Below are 20,802 nucleotides of genomic sequence, written 5' to 3' on the forward strand. Positions count from 1 at the left end.
AAAATAAATAAAACAAACAAAAAGACAAAACGCCACCACAAAAACCAAATCTATCAATTTGTTAACTCCATGAAATCTGGCCGTGACTGTTGTACATAGGAGACCCATTCTGACCACAACTTAATAAATCTGTACAAATGAGGTATTCCAACACTGTTGCAGCTTTGCAGTTGTGCAGGAACAATTAGCTGCGGCATTTAACCAAATGCCTAATTAGCAGGTACTGTCACACAGGCAATTACTTTAAGCAAGCACGCACATTTTCAGCATCTGGGCCTCTTGTTATGCAGCTCAGCTGAGCTCTCTGCAACACTACTATGTGTGTTTGGAATCCCCTGTACTCTACTCACCCACTCCTCCACTCACTCTGTTCATTTCTTGTATTTTTCCTTCGCTTGCTCAGCATTCCTCCACAGAACTTCCTCGTACCTGATTTATTCTCTTGGTTTTTTTTTCTCTACGTCTAACCTCTCCCCTCTGTCTGTGTATCCTGTCCCAGAGTCGATGATCCTTTTGGGCTCCATCGAGCGTGCCCAGCTCCAGTCACTGCTCTCCCAGCAACTTGGTCGCCCCAAGCGGCTGGAGTACATCAGGGAGCGAGCGGCCGCAGAGAAGAAACGCCTGTCTGTGGTGTCAAATGCGGGGAGCGAGGATGCCGGCCCGCGGGCGAGCCAGGAGGTCCGTTTCCAGGTGAGAAGTTGTGAGAAGTGGACAGATCGAAGGGATGTATACCTGATCATTAGCAGAAAGTGGGCCTGTGAGGGTCAAAGAGCTGAAATGTTTGAGTCAAGCTGTTAAAGATGTAGATCTTCTGTAGTTTGAAAAATTCCATGAAATTTTAAGATGCTAATCTTGAAATAAACTTTTCACTGAAGGAATATAGAGAAGGAAAAAAGGAGCAGTTTGTGTGAGTGGGTTCTCTCCGGGTACTTCCTCCCACTGTCCAAAAGGTTTACTGGTGACTATATTGTCCCTAAGAGTGAGTGTGAGCGTGCATGGTTGTATGTCTTGTTGGCCTCTTTGTGGTCCCGTGATGGACTGGGATCTATTCAGGGTGTACACTAAAGACAGCTGAGATAGGCACAAGCCACCCCCACCCACTTGGTATAGAAAATGGATGAATGGATGGATTATCTTTGAAACTTCATTACCCCAAACTTGCTTTGGAGTTACTTTTCTGTTTCATGTGAAACAAAATTTGTGAAGGCAGTTTTTTTACGACAAAATCCCTTATTAAACCATCAAAAACAGGGATATGTATGAGGCAGTTTGTGTGTTCTAAGCCAGGTTTAATGTAGATCTCTAAATTAAATCCAGCTAAACTATCAGTGTATCCATTTTTCTTCCTCCTTTAATTCTCTTTCATCACTTCGTAGTGAATGGCTGAGTAAAACACCCCGAGGCAAGGAAATGGGAAGAAGGAGTGTGTTGGTGCACCATGCTCATTTACATCATCTTTCCTCACTTCTCTGACCTCATGCTTTCTCACTCCTTGTCCTACTGTTTGTGTCAAGCTTTGAAAGGCTAGTAATTTAATAGATAAGCTTATAGTGTCATTCTATTTAGTATCTATATGATGACACAGCAGAAACTGTGAGGGAGCAGGGCCTCGACCATATATTGTTTGAGGTCAGGATGAACTCTGTCTAGATAATGGCAAAGATGTGGCGCCAGTCTCGGACTGTTCAAACAATATATGGTTCGAGCAGCGTCAAGGCCCTGCTCTCCCACAAAACCGGTGGAACAGCATTTTAAAACATTTTCCTTCAGCCCATCAAGACCTGACCCACTCAACTAAACATGGGGGTTTACCTGCTTCCATGTTTGTGGAACATCTCAGGACTTAATGGGTTAAAAAAAGTAGAATTCTATTTGTGATTACTCTGTAGGGCATAGTGGCATCACTATGGTCTACTTAAAGGGACACTATGTAATATATTAAGTCATTTATTAGCTCAAATTAATATATTCATTCATAAATTAGTCCTCATTGGTATAAAATTATCTCTGTCAAAAATCTCAATTATCCTCCTGAGGGAAGAATAACTTGTCTGTATCTACATAGAGCGGGCAAGCTCTATCACCTTTTCCCCATTTTGACGTCACGTTTGCACGCAGGTATAAACAGAGCCAGTCTACGCCATTAGACATTCTCTGGTATAAACCAGCCTGAACGACCTGCACTTTTGTTCGCAATGGAAGACCATAGTTATGCCACGCCACAGGAGAAGGGATCCTCTTCACCAAAAAAGCGAAAAAGAGAATTGAAAAGGCAACGTGAGCTTCTTGAATCTTGACACATACCGCCTGCCGTAGTTCAACGCACATTTGAAAACGCAAGGCGCTAAAGAGCAAATTCATTCGACTTTGCAAAATAAAATTGCACCACTAGATGGGGGAAGAAATTACACAGTGTCCCTTTAATGGAAACGTTGTGAGAAACACTTTTATCTTCCAATTCACTTGCAAACGATGGAATATAAAGATTCATTCAGCTTGAAAAGACAGATGCACTGCTGTTACTACATTGCAGTTCAACATTAGATTGAAAAGCTGAGGTCAACCCAGTGGGGAAAGTTAATACATTTGCAAATAGTCAACTTTACTGAACTTTCAATGAATTGAATCACACATTTAACATCAAAACCGACAGTCGTGCCCATTTCAACTCATTTCCTCGTTTCATCTCCTTCCACCTTTTGTTTCGTCTCCACCTCATCGCACCGCAGAAAGTACAACCATTTGTCTATTGAGTCGAATGTCGGAGAGAAGGTCTCCAAAGCAGGACTGAGAGTTTTAGAGCTGTGTCTTTTGTGTGTCTGTATGCGTGTACAGATCTCTACTGAAGAGTCCTCCTTCAGTCCCACCCGTCCAGTACCTCAGAAACCCCTCAAACCTGCACTGAAGAGATCCTCTGTGGTGGAGAGACCCACTGAACTTCCCACCAGTAAGAAATGCACCTGCAAAACGGCACACAGACAACAGTTTTTAAACAACACATCAGGCCACACAGAGGAAAAGGAAATTGAATAGTTCTATGAGGAGCGTAGGTAATGGCCCCTTTGTCTCTTAACTCACCGATACTGTAGCACCTCTCTCTCCCTCTGCTCCTCAGATGATGTCAGAGCTATTTTAGGACCCAATTTTGCTCCATTTCAACACGACCGGCTTTTTTGCCATTTCTCAAATCACCATTTTCAAATGATCACTGTAAAATTCCAAAGTATAACGACTCTAATGAATTATTAAGTGTGGTTGATGCCAGAGCAGGTTCTATGAAGATTTCAGTATAAATAGAATTCAGTCAAAAACAAGTCTGAGCACCAGTGACCATTCAAACAGCTTTTTGAAGCTGTTCTTGGGCTCAGCACAGCCTCAGTGTGCCAACATGTTGACTCATTATTTCCATATGTTAATAATAGCATGTTTAGCTTCTTAAAATACCACCTTGGTCAAGTTTCCATTTTGATTTTTTGATGATACTACATTAGAGGAGTTTGCAACCTGAAGGAAGTGCTCCTTAGTGCTGGGGGTTAGAGTAGCTGGCACATGCCCTTATTCCACAGTCTAAATTGTCATCACGATTTTGAAAGTGCTAACACAGAGATGGGAGGGGAGATTAGTCACCTTTGTAAGAATCATCCTTTGAGATTCATCGCAGTACCAAATAAAAAGTCTTACAGAGGTCTGTGTAGGAGCTACATAGGGATTTCCTTTTAGACTGCAGAGTCCTGCTGAAATCGCCTACAATGGTAGTTTTACGTGTTCACTTGACTTGATGTGTTTGAGTTGTCTTTTAGAGGATAAAGAATGTTAAACATCTTTGAACTATTTGAGCATCTTTGAGCTATTGACTGTGAAGTTGCTCTGTGACCACGTGGTTTGGTAGTTTTGGAGAAAAAATAATTCTATGACATGAGCTCTCTGGAGCTTTGGGTCCAGTTTGGTTTTGCTTTACCACTGTACCTTAAAAACAAGCACATTACATTACAAAAAGAAGAAGTTGGATGGGTTCATTTTTTTTTATGCCCATCATTCAGTTGTATAATTGTTAAAAAATGAGCAAATAATTAACCCGTTTCCAAAAAAAACTCCTGCTTGATTTAATGTAGCTCAATAGAAGGTAGTGATAAGAATGTATTGGGTTGAACACTATAGTTTAACAGCTGTAGTTTCAGTGCTGCTGAGCAACATCATAGCTGAGTGTCAGTGATGTTTGATGTTTTAGGTTAAGATGTTTCCCAATAAGGTTAAAAAAACCATAGGACACCATTATTTAGACTATTTGACCATTCCACTTGTCTTGTTTTTTTTTCCAAATAACAGTTCAAATCTCAAAGCCACTAATTTTGCAATGACATAAAACAGGGCGGCTCCTCATTTTTATTTATTTATTTATTTTACAAATCTGTTTCTATTCAAACCGAAATTTCACAAAATGAAATCACACCTTCATTGTGAGCTCTGCTCAGTTCGAACCAATAGGTTTTTAATCTGTCCGTTTCTGTTGCAGGCCCATCAGGCATTGCGTTGAAGAACTTGTTCTGCGCCAGTCCAGACGTGGAAGGCCTGGAGGTGAGAGCAACATGTCCTCGAATATAACCAACGGCAGCAGCACCTTCTCACGCGCACACACTCGTCTGTCGTTCACACATTCGGTGCACCCACACAGTCCTATGCTATCTCTCACATATAGTCCTTCACGCTCTACAGTACAGGACCTCCCACTCAAACAGGAACACACACTCTCATGTGTACAGAACACACTCGCTCAGTATCTCCAGCAGCAGAAAATAAAACCTCCCTTTGTCTCAGCCTTGCTTCCTGCAGCACTTCCCACCTGCACCACGCTGCTAATGGCTTGTTTCATCATAATAGCATTTAAGATTTATTTTGCCGCAGCACTGCAGTGAAGTTTTTTTTTTTCTTTTTTTTTTTTTTTTTCAAATAATTTTCAATTATTTCTTTATTTTCAAAGTCAAAGTGACTGTACGGTTGTTAACTCTGTATGCTTGTCTCTGGTCACCCTGGAAGAAAAACAACAATGTGGAGAGCCCCGTGTCTCCTGAGCTCAGGAGGCCGTCCAAACGAGTTCGGATATCTGTTGTGGTAAGAGCCACCAATCCGGGCGACCCAAATGCCTGGAGTCCGCTCTGCTACAGGTTCATCAGCCAATCGACCATTCCATTTCAGGGCTAATCCCAAAAGCCGATGGACTGTGACCTGGGCCAGGCTCAGCTAAAGCCCGTCTGTGCCATCGTGCCAAAAACACACCCCTCTTGTTCAACCTGTAACCTGACCTCTGACCTTCCACTGCCTCTAGTTGCTGATATCGTGAGCATTGGCTTGGATCCATTCAATTTAACCTGTTTTCATTGGTCTGTTGGTCAGGTTATACAGAACACTTGACCACTGAAAAACCACGACTGTGTGCGCTGATGACTTGGTAGAAAAAAGAGCATCTTTGGGACCTCATGTAGGCTTTTTCTACCTGAAATATTTCAAGCATATAGTGGCAAGACACATTTTAATTGTGCTGCCATTGATTTACTAAGACATCCTGTGCATCACATGAAGCCAAAGATGAACCAGCCGTGGATGAATATTTAACGCTGATGCAACAGTAACATAGAAACACAGATTTGTATGGAGATAAGTGAATAAAAACATTTCAGTTATTTCCGTCTGAAATAAATGGATAAACAGAAATCTGTTGCTTTTATCTACATGATATTCTTTTAAGTACATGATTACAATATACATTCCCGTCTTTATTTGTGTGATTACTAACATTTATCTTTCCCCACAAAAAGCTTCAAAACTTGAGTTTTCTCCGATTTGCAGATATTTACCAGAAAGCCACGTTGATGTGGTGAAATTTTGGGTTTGCTTTAATAACACAACAGAGATGTGGTTGAGTTGTGGTCAAGTGTTCTGAAGAGTTGACATTGTTCAATCAAGCATGCTGTGCTGTCCATCATCAATTGTGTCACCTGAGGTGTCCAATCAATGACCACCTCCCAGAGCAGGCCCACCCTGTTCCTGGAGTGACCCAGAAATCCGATTTCATCTGCCGTTACTGAAATAAATCTGGTAGCCCAGGTATTTGATCGTTAGGGGGAGCCTTTAATATCGGGACAGGATCATCGTGTCTCTTCATTAGGATCAGACAGGTATTTGAACGACAGCATTCCAGCGCCAGCTCAGATGAGATGCTGATGCTTGAGAAGTGCTGGAAGAGATCAGAAAATGTCATTTCAAACTGGGATGTAAGCTGCTGTCCAATTATCTCAGCAGTGATGCATGTCAATCAGTAAAATGAGTGTCTAATTCTGAATTAAGACAAATGATTCCTCCGTAGCAGACCACCCAGCTTTGCATGAACAACAGCCTGTATTCCTGAAAATCAAACCCCGTTACACATCACGTGATCATGCATTCTGTCAGAATACGCTTACATTTGTCTGATTGTTAACATCCGTAATTCATTCAAAATCCATTCATATTGTTTTACACTCATCACATATGATGTCATCTTGTTCACCAGGAGCCACCACCTGGCCTAAAGAGTTTCTCTGGGGTGAGCACATTTACCCTTCAAAACATTTCTGTTTCAGTTCAGCCTGCATGACGAAGCACAGGCAGCATCTTAACATACACAGTGGATATCTGGGATTAGTTATTTTTATTATGTCAGTCATGGCTGTTCAGTGCCGCCACAGGTCCTCTGATTTCCTGGTACGACAAAGGTTTGTCAACTGCACTGTTGTTGTATCATTTTTCCACTCAGGTGAGCCATCCTAAATAATCAGCCAGTGTACTGCACCAGCTGTACACTTTGAAGACTGTACGGAAAACTAGTGGAATCATTTATTCTTTCGTAATGTACAAATTGAATACCTTAGAAAATAAAGACGGAGGATTCAAAAGAGCACGTGTGTTGTGGGGAATCTGGAGCAGAGTGTTCTAGAGTATCTGACAAGTTAGTGATTTAACTCGCTACCTCAGTTTCAGAGTAAATAGACTTTTTTTTAATGTTTTTTTTATCTTGCGCTGCAGCAGATCGAGCACGTGTTGAACGTGGTTGTACAACTTTCATTTTCCCTCTTTTTCTTTGTTTGGTTATAATACTTGTTGTGAAGCTTTCAGTCAAGTTGAAACATTTTAAAGTTGAAACAGAGGATGCTAACAAAGAAAATGTCCATAAAGGTTGCATTTAGCAGAACTCCTGCTTCCTGAAATTTGCTCTTAAGTTGCTTTTGCTTATTAGTTAGGTTACACCACAAAATAATGATTATGTATTTGTTTTCCAATTTACTCACCACTAACCTCTCACTGGGTCCAGCTGCACCTGTCATGGTTATGTGATCTTCCCAGCACAAACTATATCTCGCCATAAACCATTTTGTTCCACTGTCTGTAAATAGCATAGAAAATGAACTTTCAGTTTCAGAGCATTGAGCATCTGTTTAGTAGCAGAAATGATAAAAACACATCCTGCCAAAAAAAATTTGTCAACTAAAACTATAACTAGATTGATTGAAAGTTCTTTGTGGTCTCATAAAAAAAATAATAATTGAACCCTTAATATTTACAAATCCGGATACAATGAAAATGATCTGATCCTTACCAGGTCTTAAATTAAGGTCAATCCAACCTCAGATGAACAACAACACATGAAATATTGTTAAAACCATTATTTCAAGTTATTGCTGCTAAAGATGGATCAACAAGCTGTTGGATCATGGGGTTCACTTAGTTTTCCACACACTGCTTCTGTGTTTTGTCTCAGTTTGTGTTGAATGAATAATGACGCAGTGTGTTGTTGTTCTGAGACTGACCTAATGAAGACCTGGTGAGGACCAGATGATTTAGTTTTTTATTGTGTCATAATGTGTAAAACCGTAGAATTGACAGATTGTGTACTTTTGTTTCCTCGTGACTGTAAAAAAGAAAAAAAAGTGGATCAAAGTTATACGACCTGCCTTTTAACCCCAGGCTTTAAGGGAACTTATTACTTTTTCTTGACATCAGTTGGTTATGATAAAAGAACAAACTTTTCTTCCTTCAGATTCTCAGCTCTTATTGTGTTGGTGTAACTATTTTAGGACGATTAATGACTGGAAGTGTTGAAAGAACTCCATTAGTCCAGTGATTGCAGTCTGTACATATTTTCAGTCTAGCAAAAGAATATCCGTATCAAATCATTTTTCATCAATCACCTCGGGCTCTGTGTGTAAAACCTCTGGTATGAAACTGATTAATATCATGGAGCAGTTTTGTTGACAAGTAAGGAAAAACACAGATTAGCAGTGTGTTCTCCCTGCACCGTATCCACTGTAAATTATCTACAATCCGACTCTGCTCCTTCATATAGGTCCTAAAGTCCAATATTTTGGCGGCGATATGCGGTCCATGATGCACACATACACTACATAAGAAGCTTGCCTCAAGAAACTTACAGAAAAGTACAAAATTAGTTACAGCAAAGACACGCTTGGATAGTGTTTGTTTTTTCATTTAGTAAAGTATAATGTGAACCCTGGGGCATGTGTTTCACAACACAATACCACAGTTCTCCTGTTGAGTCGCATTGCACTATGAGGCCATGAAGGCTGTGCCCATAAGGAACTTCACTAATGAGGTAAATGATTAAACCATATTTTTCAGCTGCTGCAATGAAAGCGACTAATCGGAACAAAATTTGTGTCGCACACCAACAGGAGAACCCCTCATTACATAGTCGGTCTCTCTTTGAGGCAGTGGCTGCACAGAACGCAGCTCTCCACAGTGACTGTCCTGATGAGGAGCTGCTTCAAAGGTCACACTTCTGTAAACCTTCTAAAGGCGTCACCAGGGCCGCTGATAGGGGGGGACAAACGGGTATTTTGTCCCGGGCCCAGGAATGGGGGGGCCTCCCCCCCCAAAAAACCTTTTTTTTTTTTTTAAATAAGCCAGTGTAGACATGGCAATGTGTGAAATTGCCATTTAGATAGAGTTGAATGTAACGAATGGGTTATAAACGTGACGTTTTGGGGTAGCCTGTGTTAAAATTGGCTTTGTTCTTAGACAGTATGAATGAAATAAGTCTCAGTACTTTTCCATTATGACCTAAAGTGAGCCAGGAGTAGAAAGACAAAACAATTAGGAAAGCCTGGGAAAGCAAGGGCAGATTCACACACACACATTGTTTTGGGCTGATCCAGCGAATATGACGAAGCATGTTGAACTTACTCATGTCCAATCATACTCGGTCGAATGTGAGTCCAACCTATGAGACTATAAATAAACATGATACCCGGAAATCAGGGCGCAGTCTGACAGACTTCCTGCGGGAGCTCTGTTCCACTGAGCCCAGCGCTGATATGCTTTGACGTGTGACTACGAATAAACACTTCATTTTCACTTGAATTACTTTGGTCCGTTCTTGAGCCTCCTACTAAAAGAACCGAATCTAACACTGTAACTTTCGTTTAGACTGATTTAACTTGACACTCGCCAGATGAATGGGCTCCGCCTTGTTCCCCGAACATTCTCAGAAAGTTCAGCGGACAATACACGTGGGTCTGGCGATAAATAAAAGTACCCTTAACGTGATTCCCTTGGTCAAGTGAAAAATGGTTGATGAAATGTGCAGTTTATGAGCTCTAAATGAATAAAATAGCGTGAGTTTTATTGTGGTAGGATTTTGAAAGCCATAACTCCACTCAGTCCATATCCATATCCAAGTGGTAAATAATCCTTTTGGTTTATCCGCAATAAATGAGAGACTGGGAAAGTACAGGGGGGTGTGGGTGGGTTGCTGGACTAAAAGCTCAAAGGAATTTCCCCAGTAAGTTAGAATAAATTAAGCTCACTACATGCACCTGATAGTGCTGTATTCAGGACTTCAGCTGTCTCTGAGATCCATGTTCTCTGTATTTTAAAGGCACTTTTGAATTATTATGACAGTTGTGAAGTGACACACAAAAACAATACATTTATTTTCAAATAAAGTGTTTCCTGCATCAAATAGGATTATATTGCAGCAACACATCACCGGTAGGGTAAAACTAACCTGTCTCACGACGGTCCCATCGGGAGGTTCTAATGGAAAGTTATTTGACATAAAAAGACTTCAGACTTTTTAGTGATTAAAGTTGGTCTACTTAACTTTTCATCTGAGAAAATATCTTTTTCTTATTCCTGTCTTGTTGAGGAAGAGGGACTCTTTTTCACACATGCTCCACATAAGCTACCGGCTGATCATTTGATGCGCATTGTTTAACCCAGAGATGCATCTTGTGGACACTCAGGGTTGAAAACAAATGTACAGCAAACTCCTGTTTTTCATACACTTAGAGAAAAAGGCACATTCCATCTTTTTTTTTTCGATGTTAGGAATGATCAAATAATGTATGTCATGGCAGAAATATTGTATTTATCAAAGACATCTGAGCCACATCTGAAACCAGTCCAGGGCTCTCGGTTCAAACTGTTTTTTGTCTCGAGCTAAAACGGAAGCAAGTGGCTTAAATAGGAAATTGTGCAGACATTTGGATGTATGTAGGATGTATAAACCGCCAAAGTTACTTTGACCTCAGCGGACAGGTTTTTAGCATCTGTCACATTTTTTGCGCGATTGATGGTTTTCTAAAGTGTTAAGTGGAGCATCTGCCCCTGATATGATTTAAAGGAGTGCAGTGACTGGGTAAGTGTACCCGTGTGGAGCATTTTGTACAGTCAGTGCTGAAACAGATGGTGCTGTAGTAGTACAGTGAATTTTGGATGTGTTAAGTGGGCCAAGAAGCATGTTGGTCATTAATGCCTTGCAGTGAGCCAATTTATAATGAGCCCTTGTTGCACACACAGATGTGTGTGCTTTTACAGTAAACATGGTACGTGTGCTTGTTTCCCTCGTCACCATGCGTTGTCCTTGTTCACAGCCCTGCTTGTAGAGGATCAATCAAGTTATGACTTCTCTTCTTTCCTTACGTCAGCTCCTCTCTCACAGCTCTTTCATTCCTTTTATTTCTGGTTGTTTTTATGTTGTTTTTTTTTTTCTTTGCAGTTCACTTTCACACATTCAAGTCCATATTTACAACTTCTCTCAGACCCTCTTCCTGTTTCTTTATCTCCATCATTGGTTCACACCACTCACTCTTCTCCATCGTTCTATCCAGGCCGTGAAATATTGATGAAGGGTAAATGACATCAGTAGTCTGTTGCAGAGAAATAATGCTGCCCGGCCCCTTCTTGCTGTTTTTCTTAGTATTTTTCCTCCACACTTTCGTCCCCCATGCTTTATCTATGATGGGTTGTGGGCCGTAATTTCTTGACACCTCACCTTCCCCCAATTTTTTTTTTTTCTTAGCATATTATTTGGATCAATGATGAATATGTGCACTTTTTTTCTTTACATACTGCGTGAACATGTCGGTGGAGGATTGTTTCCTCTTTGCTTGTCACCCTAACACTGTTATGTGTACATATGTGTAATTGACCCTCTTGTAGTTTCCATTCCTAAATTGAAATCTGGGTAGTTGTTTGGCTGTATTCCTCCCACCATCCAAAAACATGCATGTTAGGCTAATTGGTGACTCTTAAGTTGTCCCTAGGAGTGAGTGTGGATGGTTGTTTGTCTCTTTGTGGCCCTGTGATGGACGGGCGACCTGTGGAGGGTGTACCCTACCTCTGCCCAATAACAGCTAGGCTCCATCCCCCTCCCTGAACTGGATTGAGAGGGTATTGACAATGGATTTTTAGCTGTACACAACGGTTGCATCAGGGTCAGTTGGGAAAGAGACTAAACAAGGTGTGTGGACTACAAGGAATATGATTACTGGACTGATTAAAACTTTATATTGCTGTATATACTATCACTTTACATTATAAAACTGCTGTTTTATAATAGATGTGTAATAGATCGCTTGTCGTCTTTGACAGCAATCACAAATAAAATCCTTCAATTGTTTCACAGAGCAGCACAGCATAAAACGTTAAAAAGAAGAAGTAAAGTTGAAAGCGAAGAAAAACACAAAAGACTCCATAGAATCACCCTATTAACCTGAAGAAAGCAGGATTTTACTCCTTTTTGTCCAACATGATGAAAAAAAAACTGGGAGGTGAAGAGCTCAGCTCCTGTAACATCTGGAGCTTCCAACTGCTTTGGCCATTTTACACAAATCAGTATTATTTATTTATCAATTAATTTATTTATTTATTGGGGCATAGATGATCTTTTTATCTATGGGACCGTCCATTAAGAAAAGGAGTTTGTAAAGTACTTTTTGTTTCTTTCTTTGGTTCAGAACTCTGCTGACATTTCATTTTGTTCTGTCAGCAAAGGTATGGTTTGGACTTCAGGACCCAGTTGTGTCATTAGTTGTAACTTTGCCTCATTAGAGTGTGTGCTCAGTCGAAATGTACTAAATATACAATACAAACTCACCTGGCTGCATCCACCCTGATTGTGTCCATTGGTTTATAAACTGTGATTTTGTGACCTTGCGTTCGGTATTTGGCATCTTGAGCTTTCTGGGAGCTTGACCACAGAGACCATATCTGGTGAAGAAAGTTTAAAAATGATTGGACATTAACAAATCTCATTCCTTATATGAATGTATTATTGAATTAATTTAAAAGTGACCACAAGTGCATCAATTGCAAACATTGAATCTAGATAATGTCGCCATGTTGACTCATGGGAAAATCAACTGAATTGATCGAATAATGTTGATTTAGAGAAGCACAATCAGATATTTCTGCCCAGTCCTCATTTGCAATCCCATGAAGGTCCTTTCTCCTAAACACAGAAAAATAAGACTAAACAAGAGCATTATGATAAGAGGTCTACATTTCTGCACAGAATTACTTCAGCACAAACTTTTACTGGGTCATCAGACACTACTGAGAGGGAATAATCTGCTAAGTATGACTTTAAAGGAATCACAGCCAGGTGTTATTGCCGTCAGCATAGAGTCAATGGAAGCAGATTCATACTTGTTACAAAGACACTGACCCATTTTAAAAATGTCCTTCACGCATCTGAAAGGGAGAATGTTCAGGGGACACGATGGAGCCATTTCTTGTGTAATTTCAGAGAACACTGTGACATCAGAAGAAAATGAGTGTTGCAGACTAAGCTCAACTCGTTTTGAGGATGACCTGATTTTGATATCGGACACTTTAAGGAAAAGGGAATTTTGTGCCATTTTGCAGGCATTTGCTGAATTTGTCATTCACGACTTTAAAAGAACTTTGCGATTCAGCCCAATATTCCAAGTTTCCGTGGCACAGTCCCAAAGTGTGCTTACCTACCAATAAGATCCGTCTCCACCAGACCAACATGGCATAATGAATCCTCAAGATTTGCTTCTCACCGCTCACAACTCCCAAAGCTCTTCTGATACAGCAACATTATTGTCCTCGCCATCAGATACAAGGATAAAGCAGTCATGGAATTTAAAACCAATAAGGAAAGCGGGTCTCAGCAGCTGATTGGTTGCACTTAGTGGAAAGACACAATTGCTGTGATGTTTTCCTCTCACATTTTAGTGCAGCCAGCAGTTGCTGTTCAGATGGCAGAGTAGCGGGGACCTCGTGATGACCACGGTTTATCTTGCTGAGCTTTTTCAACTGGACATTTTTGGGGTCATTTCTGTTTCCCTCCGCCATGAAATAGTTGAAACAATCAGTCTTGTCCTTTGGACTGAGTTGGTCCAGCAGCCATACAGACAGTTTTGAGATTGTGATTTGTGAAAATTGGCCTAGCACTGCTTCTTTTAGCTACTTATTAGCATTTCTCTCTTGCCCTGTGATGGAAGGTGTCCACTGATTGGCTAACCACTGTTTGGGAGTAAAGATGTATCACTGTGAAAGTGAAGGAAAGAAGAGCCGTTCTCCTTGTCATCTGGTCAAGCAACTCGGCTTCATTGGCCCATTGTTAGCACTCTGAGTCTGACTGCCTCACATGTGTCTCCACATGTGTGTTTTTTCTCTCTCTCTCTCTCTCTGTCTCACTCACACACACACACACACACGTGTACACGCACACATTCTTCTGCGTTAAGTTGTGTTTAAGGTTTGCTCTCTCGGTGAAGCAGCTAATTGTTCTACTCTTTACACTTATGTTGCGTTCATAGTTCCTAACTCTGTGAAAAAGACAGCTTGTTCTATAAGCACTCACACAAATGTGTCTCTCACACACCCGCACACACCAGCTCTGCCCTTACCCATACCCTTTTACAGCTGGAACAGCAGTGTGTGCATTCACGCTGCTTTGTGTTCTGTGTCAGGTGGACTGCTTAGTGAGATGGCTGCTCTGAGGTGTTTGAGTTCCTGTTTGTTTTTGTCTCCTAAACTCCGGGCACATCTGGCCTATGCTTGCATAATGCTACTGTAGGGCACCTCTTCCTGCCCCATGTCAACAGTTGCTACGGTTACCACTAGGTCGGCCATAACAGAAATGAGGATAGATTAGCTTAAAGCTCCTATCAGCCCCTGGGTCACATTCCCCCTGCTTCTGTCTCTCTCACACATATGTTCTCCTTCATTCAGTCCTGTGCAGGTACTCCAACACATGACTAAACACCCATGTTTCACAGTCTGTCAGACACACACAGAGGGATGCATACACACCCTGCAGTAGCATCCTCATCCACCCAGTTCCGTCTCACTCAGTATTTCCCTCTCCAAAGCTTATGGTTGCTGGTTCAACTACAGTGTGTAAGCGTATGTGGCATCAACTCTGTTCTGGGCAGTGACCTCAGAGCTCACCGCAGATCCATCATTATAATGATCATCTGCTCTGACATCCCATACATCACATCCCCCGCACTCATTAAATGTTCTGTAGTCGCTCAGTTTGCCACCCATCCCATTTTTGTCCATCTGTCACAAGACAGCAACATAGTATAACACTTCCGATGTGATGCATGGGCACTTATGTGTCATTATGTCTTCCGTGCACACATGTGTGAATAGGGTGCAGTTGAAAATGAAAAAAAACAAACGTTCATTGTGACAATAACCCACTGTGTGCTGTAGCCTGAGTGTTTAGCAGTGCTTGTGTCTGTCCCACAGTAATGTTCTTTTTAATTGTGTGCACTGTTTACACTGAATAGTTTTTCTGTATTCACTGTTCATGTGTCGCCTCTCGTCTACAGGATGACGGAGATGTGGAGGATGACATGACCCTTAGGGAGGTAAGGTTTAGCCAGTCACACAAGTATACTATATATTTACGCGCATCTCACAACCAATGGGAACAAAGCAAATCTGTCGAGGAGAGGCTGTTAAGTCAAAACCGAGACAATCTCTTGAATCATTGTTGGGAGTACATGTGATCATGTGATGGTGATACCATGAGGTTATCTCAATTTGGGCTTTATAGCAGGAAACTTGGATTATAAACTGGGTGAGAGTTTAAGGCACTGAAGTATATTTTAGCCCAAATCACAACAAATCTCATCTCAAGGCCCACACTCCAATTCAAGCCAAATAAAATCAAGTTAATTAGAATCTAGTTTGGTCCATTCCATTTCATACAGGCCAATCTCAAGATAAAAGATGCCGAGCTAAGGAAACCAACAGATTCCATCAAAACTTCTCGTCCTGAGCATGCTCGAGGCGACATGTGCAATAGTATGCTCCGGTCTGTTTGGAGGAGGCAGTCGGGTCCGGATCAGGCGGCTCAGGATGCAGTACTCACATGGGCTTTCAGTTACTAGGCTAACTTGTGATCAGTTTTGATCTTGCAGATGACTATAGCAGAATACCTTTTCCAGAAATTATTCATAAAATGTTACTCTTTTGGGGGAAATTTGGGGCTTATCTCAGAACAAAGTTTAGATTTTATGGAAATGATTTCCCTCGTGGTTATTTTAAAGTGAAAACATGAACTAGTGTTCCACACAGTCTGTGATCCCGCTCAGGAATAAGTGATCACAGCTGTTCTTGTACCTTTGGAAAATGATGAAAACTTTATCTGGAGATGAGAGTTTTCAGAGACCAGAATGACTTTTTGAAAATGATGATCCTTGGGTTTATGTCACTGTTGTCTAATAATATCATCAGTTTAAGTTAATCTGAGATTTATGGCCCACGAGTGCATAAATTACAACAGGAATTGTTGGAACCTGCTCAGTGAGGCTCAGTGCTCAGCATCTTCATCATAATAGACAGAAGCACTCTACCTGGTGTCAGAATATTAAGATTTATGTTAAGTATAAATCCCAGATTATATTCATCAGTGAGGTGTGAAAAGGCTGTATACTGTATACTTTGAGATGTAAATTCTGGCCAAAAGAAGAGTTTGGAGGAGGGACAGATGTACTTCCTCACAGAGCAGATTCATTCTACCGAATCTTTAAACCAGCTTGGATGCTGTAGCGTAGCATTATGGGTATGGTATTAATGATTCTGCTGCCTCAGTTCGGACTGTTTAATTTGAAAAGTTTTCTGCTGAGTATGTGCACTAAAATGTGTCACGAAAAGTGTAGCTTGGATATCTAAAAAGGCTCAGTAGCATCCTACTGCAAGGCACTGTAGTTTATTTAGTGAAAAGGTGACTTATTTTTTTATTGGGGACTATTTATACAAGGGGATGAAACCCTGTTCATTGCTTTATTTAATGGTGATGGGGCAGAAGAATAATTCACTTCATGCTCTGGATGTACAGAGTATCTGTTAGTAGAAGTAGCTCTGCAAGGTCATCTGGTCAAATGGGCCTTCATAAATCTACATTTATCTTGCCATAATCTCAGTTTGCACTTGATGACATCAGTCAGACAGACTTGGCTTTTCAGATTTCTCAATATACCCAGATAGGTCAATTACCCTGGAGTCTTATATTTTTGGATATGACATCATTTATAATTCATCCATCAACAGCACCTCTCATTTCCTCTCTGTCAGTAGCACACGCCTCACACTGAACTGTAGGTTTGATGTGATTTATCATATCATTCTGTGCCGTTCCTGGTTCTTTGATTGTCTATGGAGGGATGGCATTTGTCAGAATGTCACTTGAATTATTTGTCTTCTAATTAGTGGCTGACTCCACTCATAAAGACATCTGTCAACAGTATCCACTGCATGCCCCGTCGGTCCATGTTTTTTTATTTCTAATACTCTACCAAATGTTACTGAGGTTCTTTAATGTAGCAGAGCCCTTCCGTTTTTTGCTCCCTCTTCTATCATTAGTGATCCCCAAAATGTGTTTGATTTGCAGATTGCAGAGTGGGAGGAGAGGCAGCTTGATGAGCAGGTCAACTTCAACACATGCAAGATCGACCCCGCCCCCTTCCAGCTGGTGGAACGTACATCACTGCATAAGGTCTGATTGTAGATATTATCCCTGTTAAACCTTTGTGTGTCTCTAATGACATATATACACTTTTTTTCTGCTAAAGTTAGATCACTTATATCTGAGATTTCCAGATTTGAACTGTGCACTTTCTACAGCCTCAATGCAACGTCAGAATACTATTGACCTGTTTGAAACTGTCATTGAAATCTGGTTAAAACACACCCACACAGTCTCAGTGAGGAGATTAAAGTTGGGTTTTTTTCTTTTTTTTTTTTTTTTTAATGAAATAGTCCAATTGACTACAAGGAGACAGGTTTAAGTGTAATGAAATGTAAGTGAAACTCACTGGTATCACCATAAGCTTTGTTTTCCCCAATGAGCAAACCGACTTAATGATATTTAGTCGAGCTTCATTCCTTCAGTGAAGACTGGAGCACTTTGAAAATAAACTACCACAATACTCCATATTCTCTCAGTGCTGCTGTGGAGTGTAGTGGCTCGAGGTTACTTGCAAAAAAAAAAAAAGCACACACACTCGAGTCATAGTTCCTCCCTACTGAGTGAAGGAGAAAGTGAAAGTTCTGTTTAAAGAAATGAACTGTAGCTCTTCAGAACTTGTGTTGATTTTGTTTCCTTATTGCAGCACTTTTTTACACCCGGGAGGAGGCTCTGTCTTCAGCACACACACACACACACACACACACACACACACACACACACACACACACATACACAGTTAAGTGTTGGGACATTCACTTCCCACCAAGCATACGTGCACAAAAAGCTGTGGCAGCACGTAATGTCCTCCATTCATAACGCTACCTCCTCTGTCCACTGTCCTCAGGGCTCTGTGAATACTCTTTAAACATTTAAGAGAGAGATCCTGCACCAATCCATCTTGCTCCCTTCCCTCCACTGCACACTGCCACAACCCTATACCACACACAACCTCCTTCAGCAGATTAACGACTTCCTGGCATCTGTGTGTGGATTAAGATATTTCCTTTGTTCCTACAATTTATGGGAAATTTAGTTGTTGTTTTGCTTAGCACTGCCACAGACTAGGTTTGGAGAGAAAAGTTTTTCCTCTTTGATCAGACTACCTTTAACAGCTGTGATTCAGCATCAGTTCAGTGGTAGCATGTTTTTTTTGTTTTTGTTTTTACAAGAAAGAGCACTCTGTATAACCCTGGGCCACATTTCCCACTCATCACATTTAGCTGAACATTGGTATCGCTCAATGGATATGTTGTGTGCTGCGTTTCCATTTCTGAGCTCCATTTTGTTTCAAGTCACAGTGCTGCCTTGGGTTTGTTCTAAAATTTCATTCTGCGTTTCGCTTCTCGTCTTCCTGCAGACTCATACCATCTTCTCCCTGCTGGGCCTCGACCACGCCTATGTCACCAGCATTGGACGCCTCATCGGGGTGGTGTCCCTCAAAGAGGTAAGAGTCTTTTTGGGGGAGGCTGCAATTTGTAGTATTTGACATAGCTGTAAAAATCTCCTAATAAGATCTTTAAATCTTCCATGCCTTTTGACCTTCTATTGTCATTGTCAGTTCCATTTTTTTTATTAAAGTTGTGACATAGCATTATTGCATTGTATTATAAAATCACTGTCGCTATCATCAGGAGTGTGCTGTCAGTGCTGTACATGCGCGCACACACGTACACAGTCGTCAATAATGTTTTCTCCTCCCTCTGCATGTGATGTACTGCGACAGACAAAAGGCTGCTGAATATTCTGTCTCTGTCTATTGTCTCTGTCGGTTCTCTGCCCACCTCCCTCTCCCTCCACCTCTCCTGCCTCACAAACAACTGAAAACCACTTACTCTTTGTGAATTGGCCAGGAGCTGGAGAGAGGATTGCTGCTAAGTGCAGTGCTGCGTGCCTTTCCCTGACATTTATCCTTTTTTTTTTTTTTTTTTTTTCCACCAGCAGACGAGCAGCACGTTTTTTTTTTCTTTAAATGGTAAAAGCAAATAAAGCACATTTTTAGCACACAGGCATGCTGTTGTATCACAGCCTCACTGATCCATATGGAAAAGTAACAATCACATTGGTGTGCATTCTTATAGTGAATTATTTCTTCCCAACAGCAGGCAGACTGTTCTTCTTACTGCTACCATAAGGTCTGTTAGACCCAGACCCTTCACCCATCAGCCAAATAATAAACTTGGCCTGACCAAGCCGAATATTAGTTGATGCTCTGAGCAGAGAGAGGGGCTGGAGGTGACTTAAGCGTCCTGACACACTTTGACACTGCTCCAATGTGTTCACGAGTCTCAGACTAATGTCAGACACTGAGGCCATTTACAGCCAGTGGACTCGTATCACCAAAAATATGTTAATGTATTCCCCATTCAGGAAATTAAGATGTTCAGCGTTTGCTTTCTAACTGAACGCTTCTCGTTTTTGAATAGACATAGTTAAAATTAGTTGGCAATAAATATCATAGTTATCAAAAATGTAAATACAACTCAAGTTAGCTAAACATAGTTAGCCAAAAGTAATATCTCAAATTCAGAGGTGGCAGTTTTTTGGTGAGACAATGTGTGGAGACAATACTCACAGTCTAAAGACCAGACCACACCTCTCTGGTTATACATAATGTATTGGTTGTCTGTAATAAATGGCATGTGTTCCTCAATAAGTCGGGCTGCAGTACAGCGTGTGCTGAGGCAGAAGCAGCTCTGAACTTTGCATTGCACAGGACCTTTTTTTCCATTTTCTTCTATTCCTGCCATGTGAATGTGGCAAAGAAGCCTGCAGAGATTAAAGGCATAGTTCGCCTCTTTTGACATCCCATATTAGCAATATCATTTATTAAATTCGACTTGCACCCTGCTGCGTCCTGTGAGCCGAGTTCCAGCCTCGTTTTGGCGTTGACGAAGGTAGTCCGGCTAGTTGGCTGGGGTCACGAAAATAAAGCGTTTTGCTTCTCAAAACAATATGTGTTCAAAAGAGTAGAACGATTTTGTGACGCAAATGTATAACAAAAAAAGTCAGACCTCACAATCGCTTGGCGCTATTTCTCTCTACCTTATCACTACGGGCTGTGTAAACCATGCAGACCGAAGTGCAGACCGAGCAGTCCCCTGCTTCCGAGCAGTAAACACCATGACAGGTGTGGCTATAGGCGGCCGTACGCATTGATATGAAGCTTCATGTCAAAAGAGGCGAACTATCCCTTTAAGGAAAGCACAAACAATTTTCTGTGACATGTTTCAACTCACCAAATCAAAAGTCCGAGTCACTGACCACACGCTTCAGTGCCATCTACCCTCTGACTATGGTCTCTTCCTCCATTACATGTTACAGGAAGGATTCCAGTCTGAAAACAAAATCCTTTGTGTCCCTTTGCATCAGATCTAAAGATCAAGGCCTTGCTGGAGGTTAAGGAGAGTGGTTAGTGTTCCGAATGAAAACATAGCATCATGAGTTTCTTTGATTGCATTAGATCTGAAACTCTGAAGTGGTGTAACAGACAACTGGGGGTTGATAGATGATTC

At 41.2% G+C, this 20,802-nt stretch overlaps 1 protein-coding gene across 8 annotated transcripts in view; it reads left to right on the forward strand.

Annotated features, from left to right (window-relative positions):
• The window catches only part of LOC142388626 (chloride channel protein 2-like), a 203,466-nt gene that overhangs the window by 176,556 nt on the left and 6,108 nt on the right, over positions 1 to 20,802 (forward strand). For 5 of the 8 annotated variants that reach the window (XM_075474102.1, XM_075474099.1, XM_075474100.1 and 2 more), the window contains 8 exons: positions 500 to 690; positions 2,836 to 2,947; positions 4,514 to 4,575; positions 5,035 to 5,109; positions 6,548 to 6,580; positions 15,147 to 15,185; positions 17,213 to 17,317; positions 18,648 to 18,734. In XM_075474102.1, coding sequence (XP_075330217.1) covers positions 500 to 690; positions 2,836 to 2,947; positions 4,514 to 4,575; positions 5,035 to 5,109; positions 6,548 to 6,580; positions 15,147 to 15,185; positions 17,213 to 17,317; positions 18,648 to 18,734 — 704 coding nt within the window. The remainder of the gene's footprint in view (positions 1 to 499; positions 691 to 2,835; positions 2,948 to 4,513; positions 4,576 to 5,034; positions 5,110 to 6,547; positions 6,581 to 15,146; positions 15,186 to 17,212; positions 17,318 to 18,647; positions 18,735 to 20,802) is intronic. The other 3 variants (XM_075474101.1, XM_075474105.1, XM_075474106.1) reach the window with 2 other exon arrangements.

Source organism: Odontesthes bonariensis, chromosome 9, assembly GCF_027942865.1.
Source record: "Odontesthes bonariensis isolate fOdoBon6 chromosome 9, fOdoBon6.hap1, whole genome shotgun sequence".
NCBI classification, from domain to species: domain Eukaryota; kingdom Metazoa; phylum Chordata; class Actinopteri; order Atheriniformes; family Atherinopsidae; genus Odontesthes; species Odontesthes bonariensis.